This window comes from Drosophila yakuba, chromosome 2L, assembly GCF_016746365.2.
Source record: "Drosophila yakuba strain Tai18E2 chromosome 2L, Prin_Dyak_Tai18E2_2.1, whole genome shotgun sequence".
Taxonomy (NCBI): domain Eukaryota; kingdom Metazoa; phylum Arthropoda; class Insecta; order Diptera; family Drosophilidae; genus Drosophila; species Drosophila yakuba.
This window is the reverse complement of record NC_052527.2, coordinates 21,751,041-21,778,733: the sequence shown is the minus strand read 5'-3', so window position 1 is coordinate 21,778,733 and position 27,693 is coordinate 21,751,041. Positions and strand designations below refer to the sequence as shown.

Sequence of the window (27,693 nt, the reverse complement as noted above, 5' to 3'; positions counted from 1 at the left end):
CTAGCTAGGATCCTGTTGTCTCTGTGCGGCTATCCGCAGCCTCTTCATCGCCACTGCAGCAGAGTTGCTGATCTGACCCCAGAACGACTGGTCTGAGATCATGCGCTCCCCTAGGGTAGAAGGGTCCGCTATGTCCTCCATGAAGCCTTCCCTGTCGCGGTCAAATCGCTGGCAATTAAAAATTATGTACTCAGCCGTCTCGTCGACGCCGCATTCTGGGCAGTGGATGTCGTCGTCGTGGCCAAACCTATCCAGATAGCTCCTGAAGCATCCATGACCGCTAAGCATTTGGGTGAGCCAAAAATTTACCTCGCCATGCCGTCTTCGCGTCCATGTGACCAGGATGATCCTAAAGGTCCATTATCCCTTCGTCGACTGCTGCCACCGTCTTTGCCTCTTTTCCAAGCTGTTGGTTCTGGCGTTAGCTTTTATGGCTCGCTTCTGGGCAAAGCTGCAATGTCCTGCAATTTTCTTGACCTCGTGGTATATCTCCTTCGCCTCCAAGGCCAGCAAGTCTATAGGCAGAGTTCCCGCTATAACTCGGGCTGCGTCGTCGGAGATTGCCCGAATGCCGGAGCACACCCTTAGGGCACACAGCCTGTGCCTCCTTGAACGTTAGCTTAGTGTCTAACAAAACCCCTGGGTATAGGATCGCTTGCTCCGACGTGACGGTGGTTTCTCCGACTCGAATGGTGGCTGTCTCTACCTGTTTGCGGCTAGATATAAGCACTGCCTCCGCTTTGTGGTGAGCAATGTCCAGACCGACCGCTAAGGGCCACTCCACTATAATGCCGATTGATGTAGAAGCTCTCGGCTTCTTTAACGGTTTTTGCTACGATTACCACGGCAATGGTAGTCATTGCGTTCCACAGCAGCGGCCCGAGTACCGAGCCTTGGGAGACCCCGCAGGTTACCCTGTGCTCAAGTGTGCCTCCGTCTGGGAGGACTTGACTATGCCCACCAGAGCGTTCGGTACCCCTAGGAGCTGTAAGGCTCTTATGGTGACGCCCCATCTCACCGAGTGGAATGCATTTCTAATGTCCAGTGTCACTACCAAGCAGTACTCCTTGCTGCCTCCGTGCCATATTGTGCCTTCAATTGCCTTCGAGGCGATCTCCTTGACAGTTGATATAGCATCCACGGTCGATCTCGCCTTCCTAAAGCCGAACTGCATTTGTGAGAGGTCCCCTGCAGCGGAGATGTCTTCGTGCAGTCTGAGGCTGATACAGCGCTCGAAAACCTTGCCCATGAGGTCGATCAGGCATATCGGTCTGTATGAGGATGGGTTCTCGGGAGGCTTGTTAGGCTGGGGAGCAGTACCAGCTTCTGTCTCTTCCAGCGCTCTGGGAAGAAGCCCTCTCGACTACTCTAGTCAGGCTGATTGCGCTTGCCACTGCGTTCTCACCAATGTCGGGGCTCCCAAATTCCCTCAGGAACGCGTCCCGCTATAGCGTCTTTGGGTTGAAATGCCTCTTCGCTGGTGGGGCTGTGAAAGACAGGTGGTGCGCCGCTTCGCAGTGATTGAGGTTAATCTGAACGATCTTCATTTCCTCAGTGGCTTGGTGCTCATAGAACATCTCCTGCTGCCCGCAATATGCTTAGCGTCGGCTCTCCTGGCACTGGTGCATAGGAAGCATTTGGCCTCTTGAATGCAGCTAGCAATCGTGTGCCCGGTTTTCCCGCCCTTGAGGCAGCAGTCGCTGCTTTTTGCAGGGCTCTTGCAACGTGCTGCAATATGGCCGAGCTCAAGGCACTTGAAGCACCTGGGTCTGGAGTCGCTCTCCTTGACTCCTCAGACTGTCCATCCAACATTCAGCTTTCCCTTGGCAAGGACCGCCTGTGCCTCGCTGCACGGCAGGCCCACTACTGCCGTTTGTGTGTCCCTGAAGGAAGGTCGGAGGCTTTTCAGCTTTATCGAGCTTGCCTCAACTTGGAACTGGTCCACCAACGCCTTTGACAGGTCCTCTTTAGCGACTAGTGGGTCCAAGTAGCAGATCGAAAGTAATTGCAACCTCGAGTCTTGCGTCAGTGCTCGCACAGATACGACTTCATCCAGCACTGCCTCCAGATCGCTCTTTATCAGCGATGCGCTCTTCTCTCCGTCCCTGCTTAGCTCGAGCAGGAGGTTGCCGCTAGCTGTGCACCGGACCTTGTGCACGTTCCTCCCCAACTCCTGCAGTTGCCCGTCGCTTCGCCTGGTGACCAAAGCCAAGACCTCGCTGTTGGGTTTTCCCTTCGCTTCGACTATAACAGCGTCGGGTCTCCGCGATAGGCGTGCCTTCCCACGGCTTGGGACTCCCGCTGGCTGAGCCGGGATTTGCTCCGCTGCTTTCGCCTGCCGTCTTGGGGGGCTCGCTCTCTCTTCCCCTTTGTCGTTTGGTTCGTTTGCGGGAAACTGTCCCTTTTTTTGGCTGGGGGTGGTCTGCTGCGACTTTTGCTCGGTTTTTCCTCGTTTGTCCCGACACTTGGGGCACCATGGGAGGACTTGGCGCTGTTGTACAGGCACAGGGCTGAGTCCACATAGCGAAACCTGAAGAGGTAACCCCGGAAACAGCCGTGATCGGTGAGGAATTGAGTCAAGAGGTAGTCCACCTCTTTGTGTTCGCAACCTGCCCACTCAACTAGATCTGGGATCAGTTGGTAGGTCCATCTCCCTTGTTGCGAGTCATGCCACCTAGTCTGCCACACTCCATGAAGCCAGTCAGTGATCTCTTTCCCGGAAATACCTTCTCGCTTTAGGTATTGGGCCTCTATCTCTAGGTCGATCGGGGGGATGCCCGCAAGAACATGGGCCGCATCTTCCGAGATTGTTCTGAATCCTCTGATCAGTCTTAGGGCCAGGGTCCGTGATACTGCACGCGCGTTGTCCAAGTAAGTCACTTTATTCGTGACACTCCTCCAGATGGGGGCAGCGTATAGAAGCGAAGATTTCGCGACCGCCACGAGCAGCCTCCTGGCCGTTATCCTGGGTCCACCTATATTTGGCATGAGTCTTGCCAATGCTGCTGCTGTCATCGCTGCCTTCCTGCTGCGTATCTCGCATGGTCCTTAAATGACAGTTTGTGGTCTATGAGAACTCCCAGGTACCTAAGGAATCAAGCTGACTCCATTTTGGAAACCGCTGCTACTGCCACCTCGTCTGCAGAACAGAGTAGCTCTACTTCGGTGGGCTTGCTAATGAACAATATCCCGTCATACATTATGTTCCACAGGATTGGTCCAAGAACTGACCCTTCTGGGACACCTGCGGAGACGTGGTGATTTCTTGGCCCGGCATCAGTATCGTACCAAAATATACGGTCCCTAAAGTAGCTGCCAATGATGATCCTGAGGTAACGAGGTATACCCATGTTGACCAAGGCCCCGAGGATTTTTGCGGCAGCCATAACTACGAGACCTGGGATGCTTTCGAGACCAGGGGCTTTGTTGGGCTTTATTCTTTTTACCGCTTCGATGACCTCACTGGTTGACAGTATGACTGGGTCCTGTGGAGTACCACCTTCAGCGGCTTTCAGTTTATTGCTAACCATTTTGTAGGCGATAGGCCCTGAAGCATTCTGAGCGTAGCTGGTTGAGGGAGACGTTCCACCAGTAGACCGAAGGTTTGCGTTTGCCATTATTATTCTTTGGCGGCTTCGCTGCATCGCATGCAGCTTCCAGCACCTTCATGAGCGCCGCCACCATGGTTTCCGCCTGCCCATTTGTTGGCTCCATTTGCTCGATGCTGAAGCCAGCATGTCCTTGTCCAGCTTTCTGATGTCCCATGCTTGGCCAAGGGTACTCCTTGCCTGTCGTTGTGTGATGCACGACGAGCGGGCGCTGAATGTGATTAGGGCATGATGGCTCAGAGTTACGTCCTCCTGAACCATCCAATTAGCAGTGGAGGCTAGACTTCGGTTAACAAAGGTGACGTCGATGAATGATGTACCTCTGTTGTTGATAAACGTCGGCTTGCCACCATCGTTCAGCTGCACCAGATCCAGCTGGTTTATAGCATCGATAACGGCCCTTCCTCGGAGGTAAGATGTCCGGCTTCTCCATTCGTTACCCAGGCGTTGAAGTCACCTGCAATAACTACCGGCTTGCGCCCTCTAGCGTGGTGTATTAGGTTGTCTAATAAGTCCTCGAAAAGGTCCGGACTGTCACTAGGCGGGGCATAGCAGCTATATAGGTGGACACCCTTCACTTAAGCGTACGCAATGCCGCGCATTGACACACTTTCCTGGTCCTCTATGTAGAGGTTTCTGCAGCATATGACTGCCGCCTTTCGTGTAGAGTCGAAAAGCACTCCTGAATTTTCCACACCAGGGGCGTACGGTTCACTTAATAGCATGACGTCAGCATTGCGCTCTTTCTGTCTCTATCGCTCTATTGGCTCTGTGCAGCTGCGCAGTGATTGACATTTAGCTGTAGTATGTTAATCATGGACGCGGCGACTAAAGACGCCTTTTGTTGTGCTCACTTTGAAGGTAGGCCATGTAAAGCTACCTGTCGGGTGATCTACATCGCTGTTTCAGATCAGGCAATTCGGCGGGTTGACACAGCCCTTCGCTTTGTGCCCTCGTTCGCCGCACCGGAGACAGCAGTCCGAGCGATCAGGCTCCTTGCAGTTGAGTTCCCTGTGACCGGGGCGTGTCCTGGATGATGCGACAGCGAGACCAGCCAACATTTACTGACCCCTTATTCAGGACGCCAATTGCGTCGCTGAGAGTAACCGTCGCCACTTGGGTCCCATCTCTCATTTTGCGCAACCCCACGCTAAGCGTAGTCGCGTGGACTATGGTGGCATCTACCATAGTCCACACCGAATTTTTGATACCCTCTTTGGCAACGGACGTGAAGCTGGGCGGAACAGGCTCGTTCACCATATACGTCTGCTAAGTCACGTCCTTGCAAACGGGAAGCTTCTTCGGGGGAGGCTTCACTGGGGCGCTCCTTTTGCTTGCTGCCGGGGTGCTGGCTGGTTTGGGATGCGCTTCCGTCTGGGTTGCCGTACTCTTTGCTGGGGCCTTCTTGACTTTGGCCTCCTGCAGCTGTATAACTCTCGCGATGCTGTAAGGAGCTGCAGCTTGTAGATCGGGTGCACTTCGTTTTTCTTTAAGGCGTTGATATCTGGTTTGAGGTCGGCCTTAAAGAACGGTTGCGGCTTTTTGTTTCTGTTAATAATGTTACTAACATTATTGGCACAGAAGCCCTTGGCTTTAAGGGCTTCTTGAATCTCAGAGGGGGCGACGTCAGGTTCGATTTGTTTTTAATACAACTTGCAGTCCCTTGCTGCTTATTAGTTGCTAGGTGTATAAGTTCATTTTTGTTTCCTCCAGGTACTTAGACACAGCTCGAAAGTGTTCTTTGGACTTCGTTTGATTTCGTGGATGATTCCTTTACTAAGCGGAACAATATGGAAACTATCGTCCCCTACAAGCGCAACAATTTTGTTGACCAGGGCGATTGAGTTTTTTCCCTAATATAAATTATTGGGAGCTATGGTTTCTTTTGTGTCCCTTGCCTCAACTCTGCTTGGTTGTTCTCCGCCTCTGCTATGATGGAAAAACCGTTATCATTCTGACCCCTAGATTGTTTGTTGGTTTTGTTGGTACGGTTGATCTTAGGTTTATTACCAACCGTGTTAAGTGGACTAAGTTTACACTTAATCTGGATGTAGCGATCCATACCGCTCTGTATAACCGAGACCGCTTGTTGCTAATCGAATTTTACAATTTTTGTTGCAATTGTATTTTGTTCTCCAGCTGTTGGCACCGAATGGCCATAATGTTAGTTGGTTTAGTAGTCGGTGGTTCTTTCACTGCGACTGCAAAAATTGTAGCACTGCTAGTTGATGGGGCTTCTTCCATCGAAGCCGGCGGTGGTCGGGTTTGACTTTGGAAGCTCCATGATGTAGGAGTTGGGGTGAGCAGAGTGGGTGAGTAAGAGCTCGCTCTTATGCTGTCGACGGTCAATAGAGCCGGGTTGATGATGACTTGCTCACTTCGTCGATATCTCGTGTTGAGAAGCAAAAGAAACAGGCATTTCTTGGATTTACAGAGCTTCTACGCGCGCTCTTTGGATTGCTGCTCATTTTTCGAGCCTATTACGCGTGGTACTTTTTATTTAAAATAAATATGCACTTTTCCTAGTCATAGCACTGTTTTTGGATTTAATATTCTTTGAGGAATGTATAATAACTTATGTAGTTACTGCTTTATTTAATTAAGAAATACAATAGAATGTTAATAAGAAGCCGTAAGCTTGTTGCGCGGCGGAGCTGAAGTCGAGAGTTGCTAGTCTGACAATATGAGAAGATATCGTCCTCCAGAAAAAATCTTGGCGTAAGTTCTTGTTTACGCCGTGTTGCCAGACTGGGCTTTAGTCTGGGCGCCACATCCACCTCCCCCCCAGTGACTTCGCCAGGTGGTGAAGGTAACAGTATAAATACTTGAGCTGCAGGTGCAGGGCTCGGTGGCGAAGGTGGCTGCAAAATATGTTGGTCAGGCGGTGGATCCTCGTGGTGGTCATGGCAAGCGTCAGCTTCAGCTAAGAAGGCAGACTTGAGGAGGTCGACTTATATGGCCTTCTCTTGTCCATGAACGCTGATAATGTAGAGCTTATCATCAACCCGGCGTATTACCCGATGAGGTCCCGTGTACGGCGGCTCGAGTGGTTTTTTAACAGATGCCACTCGCTTGAAGACGTGGTCCTTTCAAATAAAAACAGGTGGTTAAGCGTGATGCGCTGCAGGAGTAGGTCGGGCTTCCCTGATATGTTGACGTAGTTATCCGGTGAGTCGGTGCTCCTTACTGGTGGATACGAATAGTGGTGCCCAAATGCATTTCGGCTAGCGATGGCTGGAGGTCAACCTTAAACGCCGAGCGCAGCCCCAACAGAACTGTAGGCAGGAGATCCGGCCATGCTATGTGAGACTCACACATCAGGGCGGCCTTGAGGGTACGGTGCCATCTCTCCACGATGCCGTTTGACTGAGGGTGATATGCGGTTATACGTATCCTTTCGGCTCCAATTAGTTTAGCCAGCTCAGCAAACAATGCGGATTCGAATTGAGTTCCCTGGTCCGTTGTTGGGCAACCAAACATGCAGAACCTCAGCCATTTCATCGTCAGTTTGTTGGGCGTCGAATATCGCTTGAGCACTTGACGGCATCCTTATGGTGTTGATGCGTGAGAGGGCTGCTGCCACTGCGTTGTTTTCCCCGGGATTGTATACTATCTCTGTTGAGAATTGGGAAAACCAATTGGCGGAGTTGTCGAGGCGATGCTTTGCTTGCTTTCTGCCTGAAAGCGTATTGTAGTGGTTTATGGTGGGCTTGGATGATGAATGGACGACCCCCTAGAATGTGCTTGAAATGGATGATACTAGCGAAAATAGCCAGGAGCTCGGGATCATACGTGCTGTAGCCTTGCTCTGCCGGAGATAGTTTCCACGAGAAAAACCCGATGGGACGCCAAACGTTGACGACTAGTTGTTCGAGAGCAGAAACGATCGCTGTATCGGAGGCGTCCGTTTTAAGGGCAACAATTTTGTTGACCAGGGCGATTGAGTTTTTTCCCTAATATAAATAGGTGGGGGCTATGGTTTCTTTTGTGTCCCTTGCCTCAACTCTGCTTGGTTGTTCTCCGCCTCTGCTATGATGGAAAAACCGTTATCATTCTGACCCCTAGATTGTTTGTTGGTTTTGTTGGTACGGTTGATCTTTGGTTTATTACCAACCGTGTTAAGTGGACTAAGTTTACACTTAATCTGGATGTTGCGATCCATACCGCTCTGTATAACCGAGACCGCTTGTTGCTAATCGAATTTTACGGTTTTTGTTGCAATTGTATTTTGTTCCTCAGCTGTTGGCACCGAATTGCCATAATGTTAGTTGGTTTAGTAGTTGGTGGTGCTTTTACTGCGACTGCAGTAATTGTAGCACTGCTAGTTGATGGGGGTTCTTCCATCGAAGCCGGCGGTGGTCGGGTTTGACTTTGGTAGCTCCATGATGTAGGAGTTGGGGTGAGCAGAGTGGGTAAGTAAGAGCTCGCTCTCATGCTGTCGACGGTCAATAGAGCCGGGTTGCTCTTTGATGACTTGCTTACTTCGTCGATATCGCGTGTTGAGAAGCAAAAGAAATAGGCGTTTCTTGGATTTACAGAGATTCTACGCGCGCTCTTTGGATTGCTGCTCATTTTTCGAGCCTATTACGCGTGGTACTTTTTATTTAAAACAAATATGCACTTTTCTTAGTCATAACACTGGTTTTGGATTTAATATTCTTTGAGGAATGTATAATAACTTATGTAGTTACTGCTTTATTTAATTAATACAATAGAATGTTAATTAGATGCCATAAGCTTGTTGCGCGGCGGAGCTGAAATCGAGAGTTGCCAGTCTGACGATATCAGAAGATATTGTCCTCCAGGAAAAGTCTTGGCGTTAGTACTTGATTACGCCGTGTTGCCAGACTGGGCTTTTAGTCTGGGCGCCACAAATGTATTTCTTTGATTAGTTAGCGTCGTTTCGCACGAGATTTATATTAAGTTATGTAGTTACTGCTTTATTTAATTAAGAAATACAATAGAATGTTAAGTCTGGTGCTGACCAGACGGAACAGGCGGATCTCCGCCGCCGAAACTCGGACCCGGAACCTCTCGCTGCCGCGGTGCATCATGACGCAGCGGCGGCTGCCTCAGCGTCTCGCATTCCGGACCACCGGTTCCTCCTCGACCCCTTCTGGCCAATCCGCCTTCGGGATCGGTGTCCATCAAAGGGCATCCGACGTGGACGCCATCCGCACCCATGACGGCCGGGGAGGCGAGACACCCACCGCTTGAGCGGATGCCTGCCTCCGGAGTATGGGCTTCTGGCTGTCCACGGGTGATGGACATACCCATGGCCCCTTCTCCAGCTCCGCCGATGCCGCGGTGTTGGGTGTTGGTGGAGCCCAGCCGCCCTGGGCTGACGCTAACTCCTTATTCTCCACTGGCCATGTCCAGGTCACCGTGCGCTGCTGCCACAGGGTGCCTCCCTCAACAAACTCCCCATCCTGGGGACCCCATCCGGATCACCTGCGCCGAGTGGACGTACCGCGGGATTGCGGTTCCTCCTCCTGCCAGGGGAAAACATTCCAGGCTCGCTCTTCCGCCTCTGCCCTCTGGAGCTCCTGCCGCCACCTTCTCTCGGCCTCCTCCGTCCTCCTTTGCAGCTCGTGCATGGTCGCCATCGCCGCCCGGTGCTGCATGCGAATGCGTGCCGCCTTGGCGGCTTCGTGCTCCTCTCGGGCCGCCACCCGGAAGGATCCGGTCGTCTGCCGCGCTCCTGCCTCTCCTGAGTCTCCAGGTCCTCCTTTCTCCTGCGGGGTCCTCCTCCCACTCCAGCTCACTCTCGTCGTAGGTGACCACTGGTTCTGGGTCTTCGCCTCTATCGTCCTCGGCACCTCGCCTTGGAGTTCGGGTGGGCCGCTGGTTAGGCAATCGCCTACCGCCCTTGCCGCTCAGCGGGCCCTTCGGGACTCTGACCCAGAGTGGCCAGCATTGAGTACTGCTCCTTCGAACATGTGTTCATGGCGGTTGTCGAACTTTTTGTGTTTCGACCCCTCTGGCAACGCCTCCACTATACCTCGGTTTCGCGCCTCCTCTTTGGCGGTCACCATTATGTCCCTTGTGTCTTCCCACTCTCGACGCTTGACTTTACGGTACCGTTCCCTTGGGTTGTACCGTCTCTCCTCTTTCCTCAGGAACATTTTAGGCGTGCTTCCTACCGAACGGTTTCGCCGTTTTGTCTCCTCTGCCCTGAGCCGGTTCGGATCCTCGCTCCTTGGTGGTGGGTCTGTTACTCTTGCGAAAGTCCGCACAATTCCAAGCGGATAACGGTCGTTCTTTCGCCTTCCTTACCCTCTGTCCCGCTTCGCTCGGTTTGTCCATGGGCGCAATATTCCGGTTCGCTCGTGGTCTGCCTCCGTTGACTCTCGCCTTGGCCTGACGCTATAACGATCGCCGGACACTTTGTCTGTACCCGTTGACTCTCGCCTTGGCCTAACACTGGAACGGTTGCCGGGTCTCGTCCGCTCTCAGGTATTGCCGTCATTGTACATCCCGCTCCTGGCGACCTTCCCTACCCTTGGCGGTGGTTGCTGAGGCAGGATTCTGGTTCGCTCGTGTTCCGCTTCCGTTGACTCTCGCCTAGGCCTGACGCTAGAACGGTTGTTAGATTCGCAGTCTGCAGCCGTTAACTCTCGCCCTGGCCTGACGCTAGAACGGTTGTCGCGCCTAGTCCGTTCTCAGGTGCTTCCATCCTCAACCTTTTCGCCGTTCGTGACCTTATTCCTCCCTGGTGGTGACTCACGAGACAACGCTCTGGTCCGCTCGCGGTGCGCATCCGTTGACTCTCGCCTTGGCCTGACGCTAGAACGGCTGCCGAACCCCGTCCGCTCTCAGGTGCTGTCGTTTCCTTTTCCTTCCTGAATGCCTTCCCTACTTTCTTCCGAGGGCTCTGCATCCACGTTCTCGTCCACCTTCTCCTCTTGACCCTGCTGTTTCAGGTCGCTGACGTGTACCGAGCGTTCCTTTTTACTCCTCAGGTGGCGAATCTTACATATCACTGGCGATATGAAAACCACAATTTGGTACGGCCCATCGAACCTCGGAGCTAGTTTGGCCGCGAACCCTTCAACCGCCTTTGACAGATGGTGCTCCTTGGCCCACTCCATTTCACCAATCCTCGGCTTCCACTGCCTTCCCCGCAGATTGTAATGCCTTGCTTGGTCTTGGGACACCCTCTCTAGGTTCCTCCGCACAATCTCGAAGACCTCTCTCATCTTTTCAGCGTTTCCTTCTGGTGACTCTGGTTGCCTTACCGTATCTAGCGTTTCTCTGTCATAGAGTGCGTTCGGTAGCCTCGGCTCGCAGCCTTGTGTCAGAAATGCCGGTAAGTAGCCTGTGGAATCTGAAATACTGGAATTCACCGCCCGCATGATCTCGGGCCATCTTTCATCCCAATTCCTCTGGTTCTGTCCGGCAAACTGCGCTATCATTGTCTTCACAGTGCGGTTGACTCTCTCCGTCGGATTCTCCTGTGGGGTATACGGTGCCGTAAATTACTGCTTTATCCCCATGTCGTTGAGGAACTTCTTTAAAGCCCGGCTCGTGAACTGCACACCGTTGTCCGTGATCACCACCTTCGGTACTCCAAATCGTGAGACTATGCGTTTCCTGAACGCTTTCTGCAACGCTTCCGCCGTGGCTGTTCGCAAAGGCACCAACTCCGTCCACTTTGAAAATCTGTCGATCAGTACCAACAACATACTGTTTCCGTGCCTCGATCTTGGTAGTGGTCCAACGAAATCGGCGCACACCGTCACCCAGGGTTCCTCCGGGATCTGTGTCAACATCTTTCCCGCCGCCTGCCGCTGATTCGGTTTGAACATTGCGCAGTCCTCGCATTTCCGAACGTAGGCCCTTGCGTCTCTCTGCATTCCTGGCCAGTAGTACCTGCCTGCAAGGCGTGCAATCGTCTTCTGACTGCCTACATGACCGGCTGCTGGGGAGTCGTGGTTTTCGCGCAAGACAGTTTCTCTCAGCTGCCGCGGAACACATAGCTTCCAGGTCACTACATCTTCATTACCTGCTCTATGCGGAATCTGCCTGTAAAGGGTGCTACCCTCCCAAACGTAGTTGGGGACTTTTGAGGCTGTGCTTTGATCTTTTCTCGCCTTTCCTTGATCCAGCTGCACTCTGATTCGGACCCCTTGTCCTGCGTTCTTCTCAGCATATCGGGTTCTGCTGAGACCGACTCTGGCAGTGGCTGCCTCGACAACGCGTCTGCTACCACGTTCAACTGGCCTTTCCTGTATGCTACCTCGAAGTCGTACTGCTGCAGCTCCAACGCCCATCTGGCAATTCTTCCCGAAGGGATTTCTAGGCTGTTCAACCACTTCAGCGCCCTGTGATCCGTCACTACCTTAAAGTGGTAGCCCTCAAGGTATGGCTTTAGCTTCCGAATGGCCCTCACAATTGCCAAGCACTCCTTTTCTGTTGTCGAGTAGTTCTTCTCGGCTCCGTTTAGGGTACGGCTGGAGTATGAAATGACCCTCTCGCCCTCTTCTGTGTCCTGTGTAAGTATTGCGCCAATCCCGTAGTCACTGGCGTCCGTTTGCAAGATGAACGTTTTCCCGAAGTCGGGGCACGCCGAGACTGGGTCGGTAACCAATCTGGCTTTTACCTCCTCGAAGGCTTGCTGGTGATCCTGTGACCATGTCCACTTGGTACCCTTGCGGAGGAGGTCGTTGAGTGGTCTTACAATGCGCGCGACGTCAGGCACGAAACGTCGGTACCACGATGCGACTCCAAGGTATTGCCTCAGCTCTCGGACCGATGACGGTGGTTCTAGCTGGGCTATGGCTGCTACCTTTTCTGGGTCCGTGCCTATCCCTTGGCTTGTGACGCGGTGCCCTAGGTACAAAAGTTCTTGTTTGAAGAACTGGCATTTCTCCGAGTTTATCTTCAGGTTCGCTTTCTTCAAGCGGCGGAATACCTCCCTGAGGTTTCTCCTCTAGGGTGCGGCCAATCACGATGATGTCGTCTTGATACGAAAATGCCTGCGGCGACATTTCCGGTCCAATCACCTGATCCAGGCCCCGTTGAAATGTGGCCGACGCGGAGTGTAACCCAAATGGCATCACTTTCCATTGGAACAGCTTTTTCCCTGGGACCGTGAAAGTTCCCTTAGTTGGTCGAGGATGTAGTTTATTCGTGGCATCGGGGAGGCATCCTTTATGGATTTCGCGTTTATCTGCCTGAAGTCCACGCATAGTCTCCATTTTCCCGTTTTCTTCTTTACCATGACTATGGGTGAGCTGTACGGGCTCCATGAATGCTCTATCATCCCCCTCTCCAGCAGTTCGTCCACCTTCGCGTTGATCTCCCCTTGAATCTTTGGATTCTTGGGGTAGTATCTCTGCTTAATTGGTTTATCATCCTTCATGGTTATCGTGTGCTCGGCTATACTCGATGTTCCGGACATGGCGTGAAACTCCGCGAGCTCTGCTTCCAGGAATTCGTTCATGTCGTCCTCTTCGCCGTCCTTTTGGACTACTGCGACCGACAACTTCTCCTCGAGCCACCCGTTGTGTCTGACTCTGGCCGGTATTCGGATTTCATGCCCGGCGCACTTGATCTCGGCCCCGACTTGGGTGAGGAAATTCCACCCCAGCACCAACGCATCCACTATCCCTGGTAATATGAGGAGGCACATGACGAGTCGGCTGTTGTCGAACTTCACTTCTATTTCAAGCTTTGCGTTGATTTCGCCGCTCCTTCCATCCGCCAACCTAACCTGCCGTCGTATCCTTGTAATCGCTCCACGTGCAGCCAGCTTGTCCGCCAGCTCTTCACTTATGAAGCTTGCTGTTGCCCCGGTGTCGATCGTGGCCTTTTACGTGTCCCCACCGATCGTTACCGCTGCGGACAACTGCGGCTCCTCCTCGATTAATTTTCCAGTTAGTTTGGAGAGGAGGCACTCTGCGACCCCTGCTCGCCTCTTTGCAGCTGAGATCGCTGCCCATTTCCCGCTCTCTGGCAGCATTCCGAACTTCGGACTCCTATTTTTCTGCACATCCAGCAGAACAGCAGCCTCTGTTTTTGGCATCCTCTTGCCCAATGGTCGTGTCCACCGCACCAGCGACAAGCTTCTTGTGGATTGGCCACATAGGTTGGGTGTTGACCCGAGTTGCCCGCAAGTGTCGTTCCAGAGTGTCTCTGGGTGGTGACTGGCGGCCTCCATAAGGTTGTGTTGTGCCGCCCAGACTGACCCGGGGAGTCCTCACACCTTCTACACGTGACTTGTGTCGCGGCAGGGGCTTTGTTGCGGCTGTACTTGTGCTCTTCCGCAAAGGCTTCCCGTTCCCTGTGCTCGTACTCATCTGCCAGGATCATGAAGGCCTCTAGGTCGTCCACGTGGTAGGATCTCAACGCTATTCGGAGGTCTGGCGTGCAGTTCTCCTTGATGAGCTTCAGCGTTTTTTCTTCCCATACCCAAGGGGTCTTATCAGGGTCTGCATCTCGACCATGTAGTCTTTGAATGCCTCCCTAAAGCCTTGCTTTCTTTGCCTCACCTTGTCCGCAAGCTTCGTGAAGTATCCCCTGGGCAGGAAATACGTCTGGAAACTGTCTATGAACTCGGCCCAAGTCATCCAGTGCTTGTTGTTGGCTATGTACCATTTGAGAGCCTTTCCCTGCATTAATTCCGACATGGCTCGGGGAATCATGTTCAGGTCCAAACCGTACGTGTTTGCAGACCACTCCACCTTCTCCAGGAATTCGAGAGGCTTTTCTTCTCCGTCAAAACGAAACGACCATTCTCTAACTTGCTTCGCCACCTTTGCGTAGTCCGGCTGGATATACTGCCGGGCTAATCACGTTATTTGGGCGCCAGATGTAACGAACTGATTTTGTTTGTCTGCTCGTTACGGAATACGTGCGGCTAGCTCAGTAGAGTTTGTGCGTTCGTCCCACCAAATTTATAGAATAACGTGATCACCCGGTTACCAGTAATAACACTCGCAGTTTCGTTCTTGGATCTTTATTTGTGCTTGGACTTACAAAGGAATCTGCTTATCCGGCCTTGGTGCTGGATGGATTGTCCACCGGCCTCGTTCCGCTGTCTCGCCGCTCCTGTCGTCCTGAATGTGGCGGACCTTCGTTGTTGGGCGCTCGTCGCTTGGGCTGAGAGTTGTTGTCTTACGCAGACTATCGGCAGCTAACGGCTGTGATCCCCAAGGCAAACGCCTGTGGACAGCAACACGTCAACCCCACGTCTGGTTCGGACTGGTGGCGCCGATATCACGCCTGTTTGGATCGCACGGACACACCTAGGCGATCGCCTGGTTCAAGTTCGCGGTCTCCTACAGAGTTCTCCGGGTCTACACCACAATCCCTGCCGCTTATCCTGTGCCCTCCTTGGTTTGGTTTCGCCTGTTGGGCGCTTCTGGACTACTCGTGCTTCGTCGTACTGGACCTCAGCTACCTGAGTCTCAATTCGGAGACCTTCTCGTCCCGAACGCCTTGACGTAGCGATCTTGCTCCTTGTTGATTACCACGGCTGTAGCTCCTCTGCTGACTTCGTTCTCACGTTGTTGACTCGTACACTTGTTCTCCTCGACTGACTGTCCCGCTTCCAGCGTTTATATAGGCCTCCTCTAACGGTTCACCACTTTGGTCACCAGTCTCCGGATCCAAAGTCCACGATTTTACCGTTGGCCCGGTCCAAAGTTCGATGTGTCCCGTTATTTGCCTTTGAGCCTGTTGACTCTCCAAACTCTCTTCTCAGTAAGTCCAGAGTCTCCACCCTCTCTCTCTCCATTTCCCGAGTCTCCAAACTCTCTTCCTCTAGAGTCTCCAAACTCTCTTCCTTTAGAGTCTCCAAACTCTCTTTCTCCAGCCCACAGTCTCCAAACTCTCTTTCTCCGGGCTTCGCACTGCCGTTACTACACTTTGCCTTGATGCGTAACTGGCAACGGCACGCCCTCCTCATGCGATCACCATCCGCATTTGTGCAGAGTTTCAACTCCTCACACGGTATAAATTCTGTAGCTGCAGGTGCAGGGCTCGGTGGCGAAGGTGGCTGCAAAATATGTTGGTCAGGCGTTGGATCCTCGTGGTGGTCTTGGCAAGCGTCAGCTTCAGCTAAGACGGCAGGCTTGAGGAGGTCGACTTATATGGCCTTCTCTTGTCCATGAACGCTGATAATTTAGAACTTATCATCAACCCGGCGTATTACCCGATGAGGTCCCGTGTACGGCGGCTCGAGTGGTTTTTTAACATATGCCACTCGCTTGAAGACGTGGTCCTTACAAATAAAAACAGGTGGTTAAGCGTGATGCGCTGCATGAGTAGGTCGGGCTTCCCTGATATGTTGACGTAGTGATCCGGTGAGTCGGTGCTCCTTGCTGGTGGATACGAATAGTGGTGCCCAAATGCATTTCGGCTAGCGATGGCTGGAGGTCAACCTTAAACGCCGAGCGCAGCCCCAACAGAACTGTAGGCAGGAGATCCGGCCATGCTATGTGAGACTCACACATCAGGGCGGCCTTGAGGGTACGGTGCCATCTCTCCACGATGTCGGTTGACTAAGGGTGATATGAGGTTATACGTATCCTTTCGGCTCCAATTAGTTTTGCCAGCTCTGCAAACAATGCGGATTCGAATTGAGTTCCCCAGCCCGTTGTTGGGCAACCAAACATGCAGATCCACTGTGTGTACAGAGATGTCGCGACAGTCTCCGCGGTGATGTTGGATAGTGGAATAGCTGACGGCCATCTGCTAAAGCGGTCGATGATAGTAAGACAGTAGCGTAAGTTACGGATAGTGGGAAGCTCAATCAGATCGACGTGTATGTGCTTGAAACGAGTGTCAGGAACATCGATCTTCTCCACCGGGCTGCGTGTGTGGCGATGAATTTTAAACGGCTGGCAAGGAACGCATTGACGGGACCAGAGGGTGGCATCATGGCTAATTTCTGGCCAGACAAACCGCTGCTTAAGTAACTTTGCAGTTGTACGGCCGCTGGGATGCGCCAATACATGTACTGCATCAAAAGCTTGGCGTCTCAGACTATTGGGTAAATAAGGCCGCTCGCGTCCATCCGACATGTCACACCAGATGTCTTTTTCGTCGATGTTCCTAACTTGTAGAACAAGGGACGTGGTTCGAGGAAGCTCAGCCATTTCATCGTCCGTTTGTTGGGCCTCGAATATCGCATGAGCACTAAAGCTAGACGGCATCCTTATGGTGTTGATGCGTGAGAGGGCTGCTACCACTGCGTTGTTTTCCCCGGGATTGTACACTATCTCTGTGAGAATTGGGAGATAAAATCCAATTGGCGGAGTTGTCGAGGCGATGCTTCGCTTGCTTTCTGCCTGAAAGCGTATTGTAGTGGTTTATGGTGGGCTATATCGGAGGCGTCCGTTTTAAGGGCGAGGTGAGCCGATGAGGAAAGGAACGAAAAGCACACGGCACCTAAAATTCCTTGCTTGGAATGCATTTTCCGCATTTCGCGCTTGTCATTTTTGGTTGCGCCTTTCAGGTAGTGTGTGAGCGGGATTTGAGCCTGAGCTGCGTGTGGGATGAGGTGTCGGTAATAGTTGACCATTCCCAAAAACCGGCGCAATTCCATGATAGTTTGGGAAAATTGTTGGTTACTTGCGTGCGCTAAAAACGGGGCTTGAATCCGCTCACATTGACTTGGAAACCTAAGAAAATTACCTCTTTTTTTACCAAATTGGCACTTTTGAGGGTTAATTTGGAGGTGGTTCCTCTGCAAAATCTCAATGACTGTCTGGAAGGCTTCAAATGCGCCTCATGCGTTGTGGAGAACACACAATGCCACGAAGCATGCCGAAGAACTCGAAGAGGCCGAACGATTTAGTGACGGCTGTTTTTGTAATATCACCTGGCGCGACTGGGATCTGGTGGTAGGCACGCACCAAATCGATTGTGGAGAAAACCGAGCTTTCATGCAGACTTTGAAGAATGTCTTCCCCATGAGGAATCGGGTAGCGATCTAAAATAGTGGAAACATTAAGTTTGCGATAATCACCAGTAGTTCGCCATTCGTTCTTGGGGACCAAATGAATAGGATTGGCCCATTGGCTGCTGGAGGGATAAATGACTCCTTGCTGGAGTAAGAGATCGAAATCCCGGCCGCCTTTAATTTTTCGCCTGTTAGCCGCCTTGGCTTGTCGAATACAGGTGGGCCAGTTGTTTAAATGTAATGCGCAACCTCATTACGAATGCGGGTTGCTAAAGGCACATTAGGACGTGTGATCGGCACAAAGCGACTTAAAAGATTTTAGTACTGGGGATCTATTCCACTGAAACATTGCCCGTTGATTGTAGAAACGTTGTAGAGTTCTGCAACTTCTCCTTTGGTCGAAACAGCTTTTGAGGGATCCATAAGGCGTTTACCCTTGATGTCGAGGATGAGGCCGTGGTGCTTTAGTCTGGGCGCCACAGATTTAAATTTAAGTTCAAATTTGAATTTTACCGATTCGCACCAAACGGACAAAGTCAGGCAGCACAGTTGCTCTGTGCCGCCACTCGGTTTGTTCGATCGGTTGGCATTACTAGCTGGGCCACCCCCGAGTTTTCCGCGATCGGTTGGTAGCGCTATCAGCTTGACTTGGCACACTCTCCGACTATTTCTGACAGCGACGTCGTGAGAAATAGTTAAATTTCGAGCAGCGTTCAAAATCACGTCCGGTTAACTCGATATTATCGATGATCGAGGAACTATAAAAACTAGAATGTTGAGATAAAGCATGCAGACTCCAGAGACATATAGGCAGCGCAAGTTTGTCGATTCATGTTGTCACGCCCACTCTAACGCCCACAAACCGCCAAAAACTGTCTTGCCCACACTTTTCAAAAATGTTTTGATATTTTTAATTTTTTTATTAGTCTGTTAAAAATGTATTGATATGCAAAAAAAATGTTTGCCACGTCCACTGTAACGCCCACAAAACACCCAAAACTCCCACGCTCACACTTTTAAATAATGTTTTCATATTTGTTCACATATTTTTTAGTCGTGTAAATATCTTTCGAATTGCCAAAAACTTTTTGCTTCGCCCACTTGTGACGTTCAGCCGTGCCTCGGGTAGTCAGGGCTGGCCAGGGTCGTCCAGGAAATTTCTTTGTTTCAGGACAGTGGTGCTAGAGAGGAATCCCCGACCCGAGTCCCAGTGATAATGCGCAGAGTTAACCTTAACTAGGCTTAAATATAGACGCAGAGTTTATTCATTCCTTTTCTCGGTTACAATAATTACATAGAACTGTACGGGGCTCCCTCGGCCTAGTTTCCGTCTTCCACAGCGAGGCTCTTCGTACCTCGCGTCTTCGTCCGAAGACGCGGTCTTCCGTACGCGGCTGCTCCGAATTCCGTCGAGTACCCTGGAATCAACGTAAGCAGATGTTGTTGGACCCTGAAGTCGGCGTGGAGAATTATACGGGACCCTGAAGTCAGCGTAGAGAATTATATGTAGGACCCTGAAGTCAGCGTAGAGAATTATATGTAGGACCCTGAGGTCAGCGTAGAGAATTATATATAGGACCCTAAAGTCAGCGTAGAAAATTATATGTAGGACCCTGAAGTCAGCGTAGAGAATTATATGTAGGACCCTGAAGTCAGCGTAGAGAATTATATAGGACCCTGAAGTCAGCGTAGAGAATTATATGTAGGACCCTGAAGTCAGCGTAGAGAATTATATGTAGGACCCTGAAGTCAGCGTAGAGAATTATATGTAGGACCCTGAAGTCAGCGTAGAGAATTATATGTAGGACCCTGAGGTCAGCGTAGAGAATTATATATAGGACCCTGAAGTCAGCGTAGAGAATTATATGTAGGACCCTGAAGTCAGCGTAGAGAATTATATGTAGGACCCTGAAATCAGCGTAGAGAGTTATATAGGACCCTGAAGTCAGCGTAGAGAATTATATGTAGGACCCTGAAGTCAGCGTAGAGACGTAAGCCGGACCCTGAAGTCAGCGTAGATACGTAAGTAGGACCCTGAAGTCAACGTATAGACGTAAGCAGGACCCTGAAGTCAGCTAGGGTGGGGTATATACGTAGGGGTTGATCTTACTCTCCAATAGTTACCACTTGTTGATCCCGGTCCTGATCTTGCTCGCGTGCGCGCCTTGTTTGAATTTGAACTTGTTTATGATGATTATTTATTATGTTTTGGTTTTATCTATTATTATGTATTATGTCTTATTAATTATGTATCATGTATTAGGTATTATTTATTATTTATTATGTATTATTTATTATGAATTATTTATTATTGTGCGCGGCCGCGTCACACTCCCCCCTCCTTTGGGAAGGGACGCTTCACCGTCACATAATTGCCACGGTTTGATCTGATGCGCTACCACCTTTCTCCGTCTTTTTCTAGCCATCGCCGTTGGGTCCTTTTCTGTTTGTGCGCCAGGTTTGCCCTTATCTTTGCCATCACTTCGTCCGATATCCTGGCTCCGGTTGGCACCGTCCACCCCAACTTGTTGGTGGTCTCGGTGTGGAGCTCTAGTATATCCCTGTCCGGCGACGAAGATTCCACGGCTCTCGTCTCGTTGTCCTTCCGGGTTGGCGGAGTGCCCGCTGCTACCCTGATCGTGCCTGTTGTCGGTGTCGTACGGGCCTGTGCTGGTTGGTTCAGCGCCCGCCGCTCTCGGCTTCTCCTCGGGTGTTCCCCTCCAGCCCTCGGTAGGTGTGCCACTCTGGTCTGGCCCATTCGGACGTGTTCCGTCATCGACTGGGCCCTTCCTTCCTCGCCTCCCTCGGGCCGGCTCCGCCAGTGGTTCCCGTTGGGTGGTTGGTCACCCCGCTCAGGCCCGGTTGGACGATCTCCGTCTGCGTCGGTGCCCTTGCGGGATTACTCGCCCCCCTCCGGGCTGGTGGTCCCTCGGTCCTGGGATGATCGGTTGTGCCGCTTCGGCCTCCTTGGAACGTATCCCGTAGCGTCGTCGCCTCTCCCTTGTTTCGCCTCTGCTTCCTCCTCTCGTCTCTGATCCCTCGTCTCTCCAATTCTAGTCCGCTACATCTCAGTGTACTTTCTGCTCCTGCCAGAAAGTCCATCCCTAGTAGGATTCCGCCTTCGACGTTTGGTAGGATCATGAATGTTATTTCAAATCTCCGACCCCCGAACTCCACTCTCGTTGCAAACCCCCCGATCGCCTTCTGCCAGGATCCGTCCGCCAGCGATATTTCCGCGTTTATCCTGATCCACTGTCCCTCTTCTCATAGATCCTGGAACATGTTCCTACTTATCACGCTTCTCGTCGCTCCGGTGTCTATTATGCCCTTGGCACTCCTACACCCTATCCTGAATTGTGCTACTATTTGGTAGCCGTCACATCTCAAATCGCCTGTTGCTGGACCTATTCTTCTTGCCTGAGCTGCCAGCTTTACTGGCCCAGGCCTCCTCCGTTTCCCGCCTTAGCTCGGCAACACTCCGTTGTCCTGACTTCGTTCCTTCCGCACACCCAGCAGAACAGCCTTGGTGGGTTGCCGCATGTGCGGGCCGTATGACCGGTTCCTCCGCATCTCATGCATATTTCTGGCCTTAGTGCCTGTGGTCCTGCTTGCCCGGTTTGTGCTTCCGTTTGCTCAATTTCCTCCACTTCCTCGGCTAGCTTAAGGAACTCCGTTAGCGTTGTAAATCCGTTCCTCCTTGTGTACAGTTTTAGCTTGCTCCTACAGTTCTTGTACACCCAATCCAGCTTCCGACAGTTTCGTGAACCTCATGAGCTTCCTCAGGTTCATCGCGTATTCCCTTACTGGCTCGTTCTCTCCCTGTCTCAACTGTGCTATTTGGGTTTGCAACTGCTCCTCGTACCTCGGTGGTAAGAAGTACTCTAACAGTTCCGTTCTCAATTGAACCCAAGAGTCGATCTTTGTTGGTGTCGTGTTCCACCAATCTATGGCGCTTCCCTCCAGTATAAACGGCATTGTTTGGACCAGCTGATTGTGCCGTAGTCCGTATCCGGTGGCCCACTGCTCCATTTTCTCGAGGAATTCCAGCGGGTTTGTCGTCCCCTGGTATCTGATCCCCCAATTCCGCACTCTATCAATTGTTCCCGTTTCCATTTTTTCTTCCATCTTTGTCTCCTTCCCGTCGTCCATCCTTGTGTTTGTCTCTGTTATCACGATCTCTGGATGTCGGGTGGGGCTTTTCTCCTTCTTATACTTTTCCGCCAGCAGTGTCAGCTTCTTCTTTGTCGCTTCTGCGTGGTCTGTCCTCTTCGAAAAAACAGCCAATGTTCTCCGTAAATCCTCGCTTTTCCCTGACGGATCCAATCCGTATTCACTTGCGTATTCTGCTAGTTCGGGTTTTGTTGCCATATACACCCAACTAGACATCACTCTCCCGGTGTCGGTTTCCTCTAATCACCACTTTAGCCTGTTCGGGCGCCACCTGTGACGTTCAGCCGTGCCTCGGGTAGTCAGGGCTGGCCAGGGTCGTCCAGGAAATTTCTTTGTTTCAGGACAGTGGTGCTAGAGAGGAATCCCCGACCCGAGTCCCAGTGATAATACGCAGAGTTAACCTTAACTAGGCTTAAATATAGTCGCAGAGTTTATTCATTCCTTTTCTCGGTTACAATAATTACATAGAACTGTACGGGGCTCCCTCGGCCTAGTTTCCGTCTTCCACAGCGAGGCTCTTCGTACCTCTCGCCTTCGTCCGGGGACGCGGTCTTCAGTACGCGGCTGCTTCGAATTCCGTCGAGTACCCTGGAATCAACGTAAGCAGATGTTGTTGGACCCTGAATTCGGCGTGGAGAATTATACGGGACCCTGAAGTCAGCGTAGAGAATTATATATAGGACCCTGAGGTCAGCGTAGAGAATTATATGTAGGACCCTGAGGTCAGCGTAGAGAATTATATGTAGGACCCTGAAGTCAGCGTAGAGAATTATATGTAGGACCCTGAAGTCAGCGTAGAGAATTATATGTAGGACCCTGAAGTCAGCGTAGAGAATTATATGTAGGACCCTGAAGTCAGCGTAGAGAATTATATGTAGGACCCTGAAGTCAGCGTAGAGAATTATATGTAGGACCCTGAAGTCAGCGTAGAGACGTAAGCCGGACCCTGAAGTCAGCGTAGATACGTAAGTAGGACCCTGAAGTCAACGTATAGACGTAAGCAGGACCCTGAAGTCAGCTAGGTAGGGTATATACGTAGGGGTTGATCTTACTCTCCACCACTTGTTGATCCCGGTCCTGATCTTGCTGCTTTCCCGCTCGCTGGTGACGTCCACCTCGGTCGACTCCGACCACCGACTGATCATTTTGAGGTCAGCCGCCCGCTTTATATAGCGCTTGGCTTGTGTGCCCGTATGTCCGTATGTCCGAATTGCCTGACTTAGTGTGGCCAGGTTTCGGGGTTAGTGTGCCCCTCTAGTTATCTGGGCGCGCGTGCTCGCCTTGTTTGAATTTGAACGCCCACAAACCTAACGCCCACAAACCGTTAAAACCTGTCATTGTTGAAATTTCTCCTTTGCACTTCAACTAGCTGAGTAACGGGGAACTCGACTATAGCGTTCTCCCTTGTTTTTTCCTCTTTTTGTTTGCATTGTTTTTTACTCATGCCTGTGCGTGTGCCAAGTCCTTCTTCGCTGGCTGCTGGCTTTCCAATGTGCTAATGTTATCTTTAAAGAAAAATATTTAAATAATATATATGGTAACATAACATTCTACACCCACAACTCCCCAACTACAAACACTATTGTAAACACTCAAACACACATTAATGTCTAAGTATGTATGTAATCAAAGATCGAGAGCCCTTCGATTAGGCTTAGCTGTTATTTACGAACAGCATCATATTCCAAAGTATACACCCTGTGGCAGGCCACATTCGATTACTTGGCGAGCCAATTGAAATAACAAAAACTTCCGCCCACGCAATCGTCTCAGGATTCTCCAATTACTCAATTTTTTCGGGAGCTCCTTTCTTCACGGGAGAATAGACGTTTTTTTCTTTTAAATTTCGCTATTAAGCTATCCCATTCTGCCTATATACACGCAAACATGTCTCCATGAGTTGGTTCAGTACTGAGTACGCTATCAATTGCGATAGCTTTGCTAAGCCCACTTCAACTTCAAAGACTATTAACCAACCTAGTGATAATCTAGTGATAATCTATATTCCAAAGGCTCTAGTTCTTTCTATATTGGAATAAATAAAAAACGTTTAACATGTAAAATCTTTATTTTCTTTTATTTTCTGATCTTCACACTTCTGTTCGTCTGGCGCCTTCTCGAGAGAGTGCCCGTACTCCTTCGATCGTGCACCGTCGATTATAATATATCGAGTGCCCTTCTTATCGATAGTTACAGTGTTACCTTATTTTTAACTTATAATATTTACATTATTTAAATTATTTACATTCGGCCGACCTGACTACAGATCGACCACGATCTTTATAAACAAAGGGCAACAAGTTCGTTAACATTACTTATCCAAGGCTTAAGTCTAGCAGGTTCTAACACGCCTCTAAATGGCAGTTGAGTTAACTGGCAATCATCAATATCAACTACTTCGTATCGATCATTATCAAACACACGACTTATCCTATAAGGCCCACGGTACTTAGGGGCAAACTTCTTATTAATTCCTGCAGTAGTATCAACATTTCTGATGGCCACATAATCACCTACTTGATATTCACGAGGAGCTTTATGTTTTCTACTGTATGACTCTTCATTTCTTATCTGTGAATTCTGGATATTAACAGATGCGTTCTCACAGATGCTTACAAGATCTCTAGGTTCATCATTGAATTTATTCTCTAAATACTCAGAAAGCTCATCAACTACAGGTCCCTTTTGTACTACTCCAAACAATAAAACACTAGGCGCTACTTGAGTGCTACTATGTACTGCGTTATTGATGGCATATTCCACTTTATCAAGTAATTTGTACCAATCGGACTGACTAAGAGGTTCTGCTAATTTCCCTAGCATTGGCGTTAGCACCCGGTTTACACGCTCTACCTGGCCATTAGCCTGAGGCGCTCCTGTGTCTCGCTCTTGGCAAAAGGTGGTGAACTCAAGTGACGTAAAACAAGTACCGCGATCCGATATAATCCTATGGGGTCGACTATAAAAATCAAAGTATTTACTCAACGCATCTCTCGCTTCTCTTGTACTAGTCGTATTAACGGGAAAAAGTTTGACAAACTTGATAAAAGCATCAATAACAACCAGGAGATGCTTTCTCTTTGAAATGATACTCGGTAAGGGACCTAAATGGTCTATATGGAGTGTATGAAACGGAATACAAGGTTTAGGGATACTATGCAAGGTTCTGTTATGAATAGATCTCGGCACCGAATGCAAAATGCACGAAAGGCAATTTCTAATAAAATGCTCAACTTTAGTTCTCATTTCTGGAAACCAATAGGTCCTTCTTAAATCCTAAACACACTTATCTGCTGCCAAGTGACCTAGTTTTTTGTGAGATTTTCTAATTAGCTGTTCTTCCATACAAGCCGGTGCATACAAACAATAAGAATCGTCCACGTTCTTCCCTTAACTCAAAGTTACGCACGTTTCCTCTCTCTAGTTTCTCTCTCAAATGAACTATATTTTTATCCCTCATTTGCTCCGTTTGTAGAATTAGGTCTACATCATCAGGTGTTGCTCCTACAACTCCTAACGGTATTGATTTTAGAAAAGCGTCCTCACGAAACTCCAATTTATCATCCAATTTATCATCTACTACCATTCATGTAGTTACTGGCCGCTTTCTCACAATTTATTCCACCATTCTCTTCCTCTTCTTCTTCACGAAGGTTTTCTTCCAAAATAACACGAAGTCTCTCAAAGGGATCTTCACAAAGGTCATCAAGAGGCACCCTGTCAACAAGGTTGTCTCTACGGATTTCTAAAAGGCTTTGAATTATGCTATCTCTACTGTTGTCTCTAAGGTTGGTCTCTACGGATGTCTCTACGGTCTCAACAAGTTGGTCTCTACGGTTCTCTAGAAGTTGGTCTCTACGGCTGTCTCTACGGGATTCCTCAAGGTTTTCTAACAAGTCTTCATTATCGCCAAACTCACTATCTTTTAACAACTTGACAACTTCTATCTGTCTGCTTAAAGCGTCCACATGGGCCATATTTACACCCGGTCTTTGCATAATCGAATAATCGTAATTCTCTAACTCAAGGGACCATCTGGCAATCCTAGGATTAATAGCTTTTCTACTAAGAGTTTGCACTAACGAATTGCAATCCGTAATTATCTTAAACGGTCTATGCTCAAGGTATACATTATCGATATATATATAATAAACTTTTTTGGTGTTAGATTTAATGAAAAAAATATATTTTCCTTTTTATGATCTTTATTTGAATAAGTTTCACCAGAGGTCAGTTAAGAACTAATTTACAAAGGTATTCTTTCGGCCCAGCAAACCTTTTACAGAGGATTAACATAAGCCTTTTAAGTTCTACTTAGCTTTATATGTCAAGCTTAACAGATCATTAAGCTCGTTACCGTTAAGCGGTTCGTATCTTGGGGGAATGTTATTTATGAGGCTTTTGGAGAGTGAAGCTTTCCAAAAGATCGGCTTTAGCTTTTTTATATGAAGAGTGAATATGTCGTATGAAGAAATGAATATGTCACTCCCCCACCTTTTAGATATTAGCTTGTCCTCAAGCGATTATTTCTGGATATAAGTGTGGTACTGGATTTGCAATTTCAGCTATTTCTGTTTTTGTCTCTGTTTCTTGTTCGATATTTTTGTTAGTGGTTTTACTTGGTTTTAGGTAAGAGATAATAATTTTGTGTGGCGCTGTTTTACATTTCATATAAAAGTAAAATATGTAAATTAAAACTAAAACGGATATGAAGATTATTAGTATGTTTCTGTAAATTGTGTTACTCTTATTGTTTAACAAAATCATTTCCTTAATTCCTATGTGTGACATTGGTTCGATTTTTGTTACATTGTGTTCAGTAAATATTACATTTGTGTATTGTTGAATACTATTAGATATTGTAATTTGTTTTAATTCTGCTGTGCAGTTGGATATTTTTATAATTTTATTATTTTCAATATAAATTTCTTGACCGTTACAATTGTGATAAAGTTTTTCTCTGGTCATATTCCAGGTTATAAGTATATTTGGTTTAATGTATTGAATATAGGATTGTTTACGATATTTTTGAAAAGTACAAGTTGGTGTTTCGTGTTTTATTATGTTAGCTATGCAATGGTCTTTGACAATATTCTTTGTTAGTGTATTTAGAACGTAGTTGTTATGTGAGTAGAATTTGCCTTCAACATTTTCCTTAATAATTTGGCCATTATTGTCGGGGTAAGGTGCAATGATGAAAGTTGGTCGTTCAATTGAATTCATAGGAATGTGGGACATTAGGAATATTTCATTAGTAGGTACGTTATACCAAGCGGAAGTTTTTATGTTTATCAGATTTTTGTAATTAATGTTGCCAATATTTTCATGTTTTAGTAGTTTAGGATTAAATATTCCTAGTCGTGTTAGTTGTGAACCCATTTCAATGTCTTCGATATATTCGGTAAAATGTTCAATATTAAATATTAATAGATTCAATTTTTGTTCCTTTTTCAAAGAATTGGACTGGTTATTAATTATTTCTATGCCATTATTGAGACTGTCAATAACGTGGTTTAGAGTGCTGACCTGTACTGTGTCTTGTGAAAGAGTCGAAATTTGTTGTTCAATATGTTGTCTGTCGTCTTCGTCTAGTGTGCCAAAAAGATATCTTAATGTGGAACCTACAAAGTTAGCCAGTCCTCGTTTGTTTCGTTTTGAAATGCGTATGCGTATTTATTTCTCTTTCCATTTTCTCGGTTAAATATTTAATTTGTGTGACATTTTTAAATTCTTGTCATTGTTTAATTATACTATTAAATGTTTCTTCAACTTCTGTAATATTTATGGTGAGACAGTGATGCATAAAGGTGATGGGGATTTGTATTGTTCCAGATTCAAACAAGATAAATCCTTGATTGTTTTCTATTGGGTTGATTTCGATTGTTCCTGCTGTAGTTTGTGTCGCAATACAAGTTATTATGGTGATTATGAGTCCGATGATTGGGAGGTGTCGGTTTGCTGCAAGTATTTGCTGTCGTTAACTTTCTTTTTCTTTTTAAATTTGCT

The 27,693-nt window shown here is 48.9% G+C and overlaps 1 protein-coding gene and 1 long non-coding RNA gene across 2 annotated transcripts; both read right to left on the bottom strand.

Moving 5' to 3' along the window:
- Positions 1–6,174: 6,174 nt before the first annotated feature.
- Positions 6,175–8,308, bottom strand: LOC120320752. The gene is made up of 2 exons (XR_005560293.2): positions 7,401–8,308; positions 6,175–7,341 (listed from the first exon to the last, which is right to left on the bottom strand). It is a non-coding gene; the product is annotated as an uncharacterized LOC120320752 (long non-coding RNA).
- A 15,106-nt stretch (positions 8,309–23,414) lies between these two features.
- Positions 23,415–25,809, bottom strand: LOC120320788. Its single transcript, XM_039371350.2, has one exon. It carries the CDS (start codon positions 24,931–24,933, stop codon positions 23,968–23,970), a length of 966 nt encoding a protein of 321 aa, XP_039227284.1. The 5' UTR covers positions 24,934–25,809; the 3' UTR covers positions 23,415–23,967.
- Between the last annotated feature and the right edge of the window lie 1,884 nt (positions 25,810–27,693).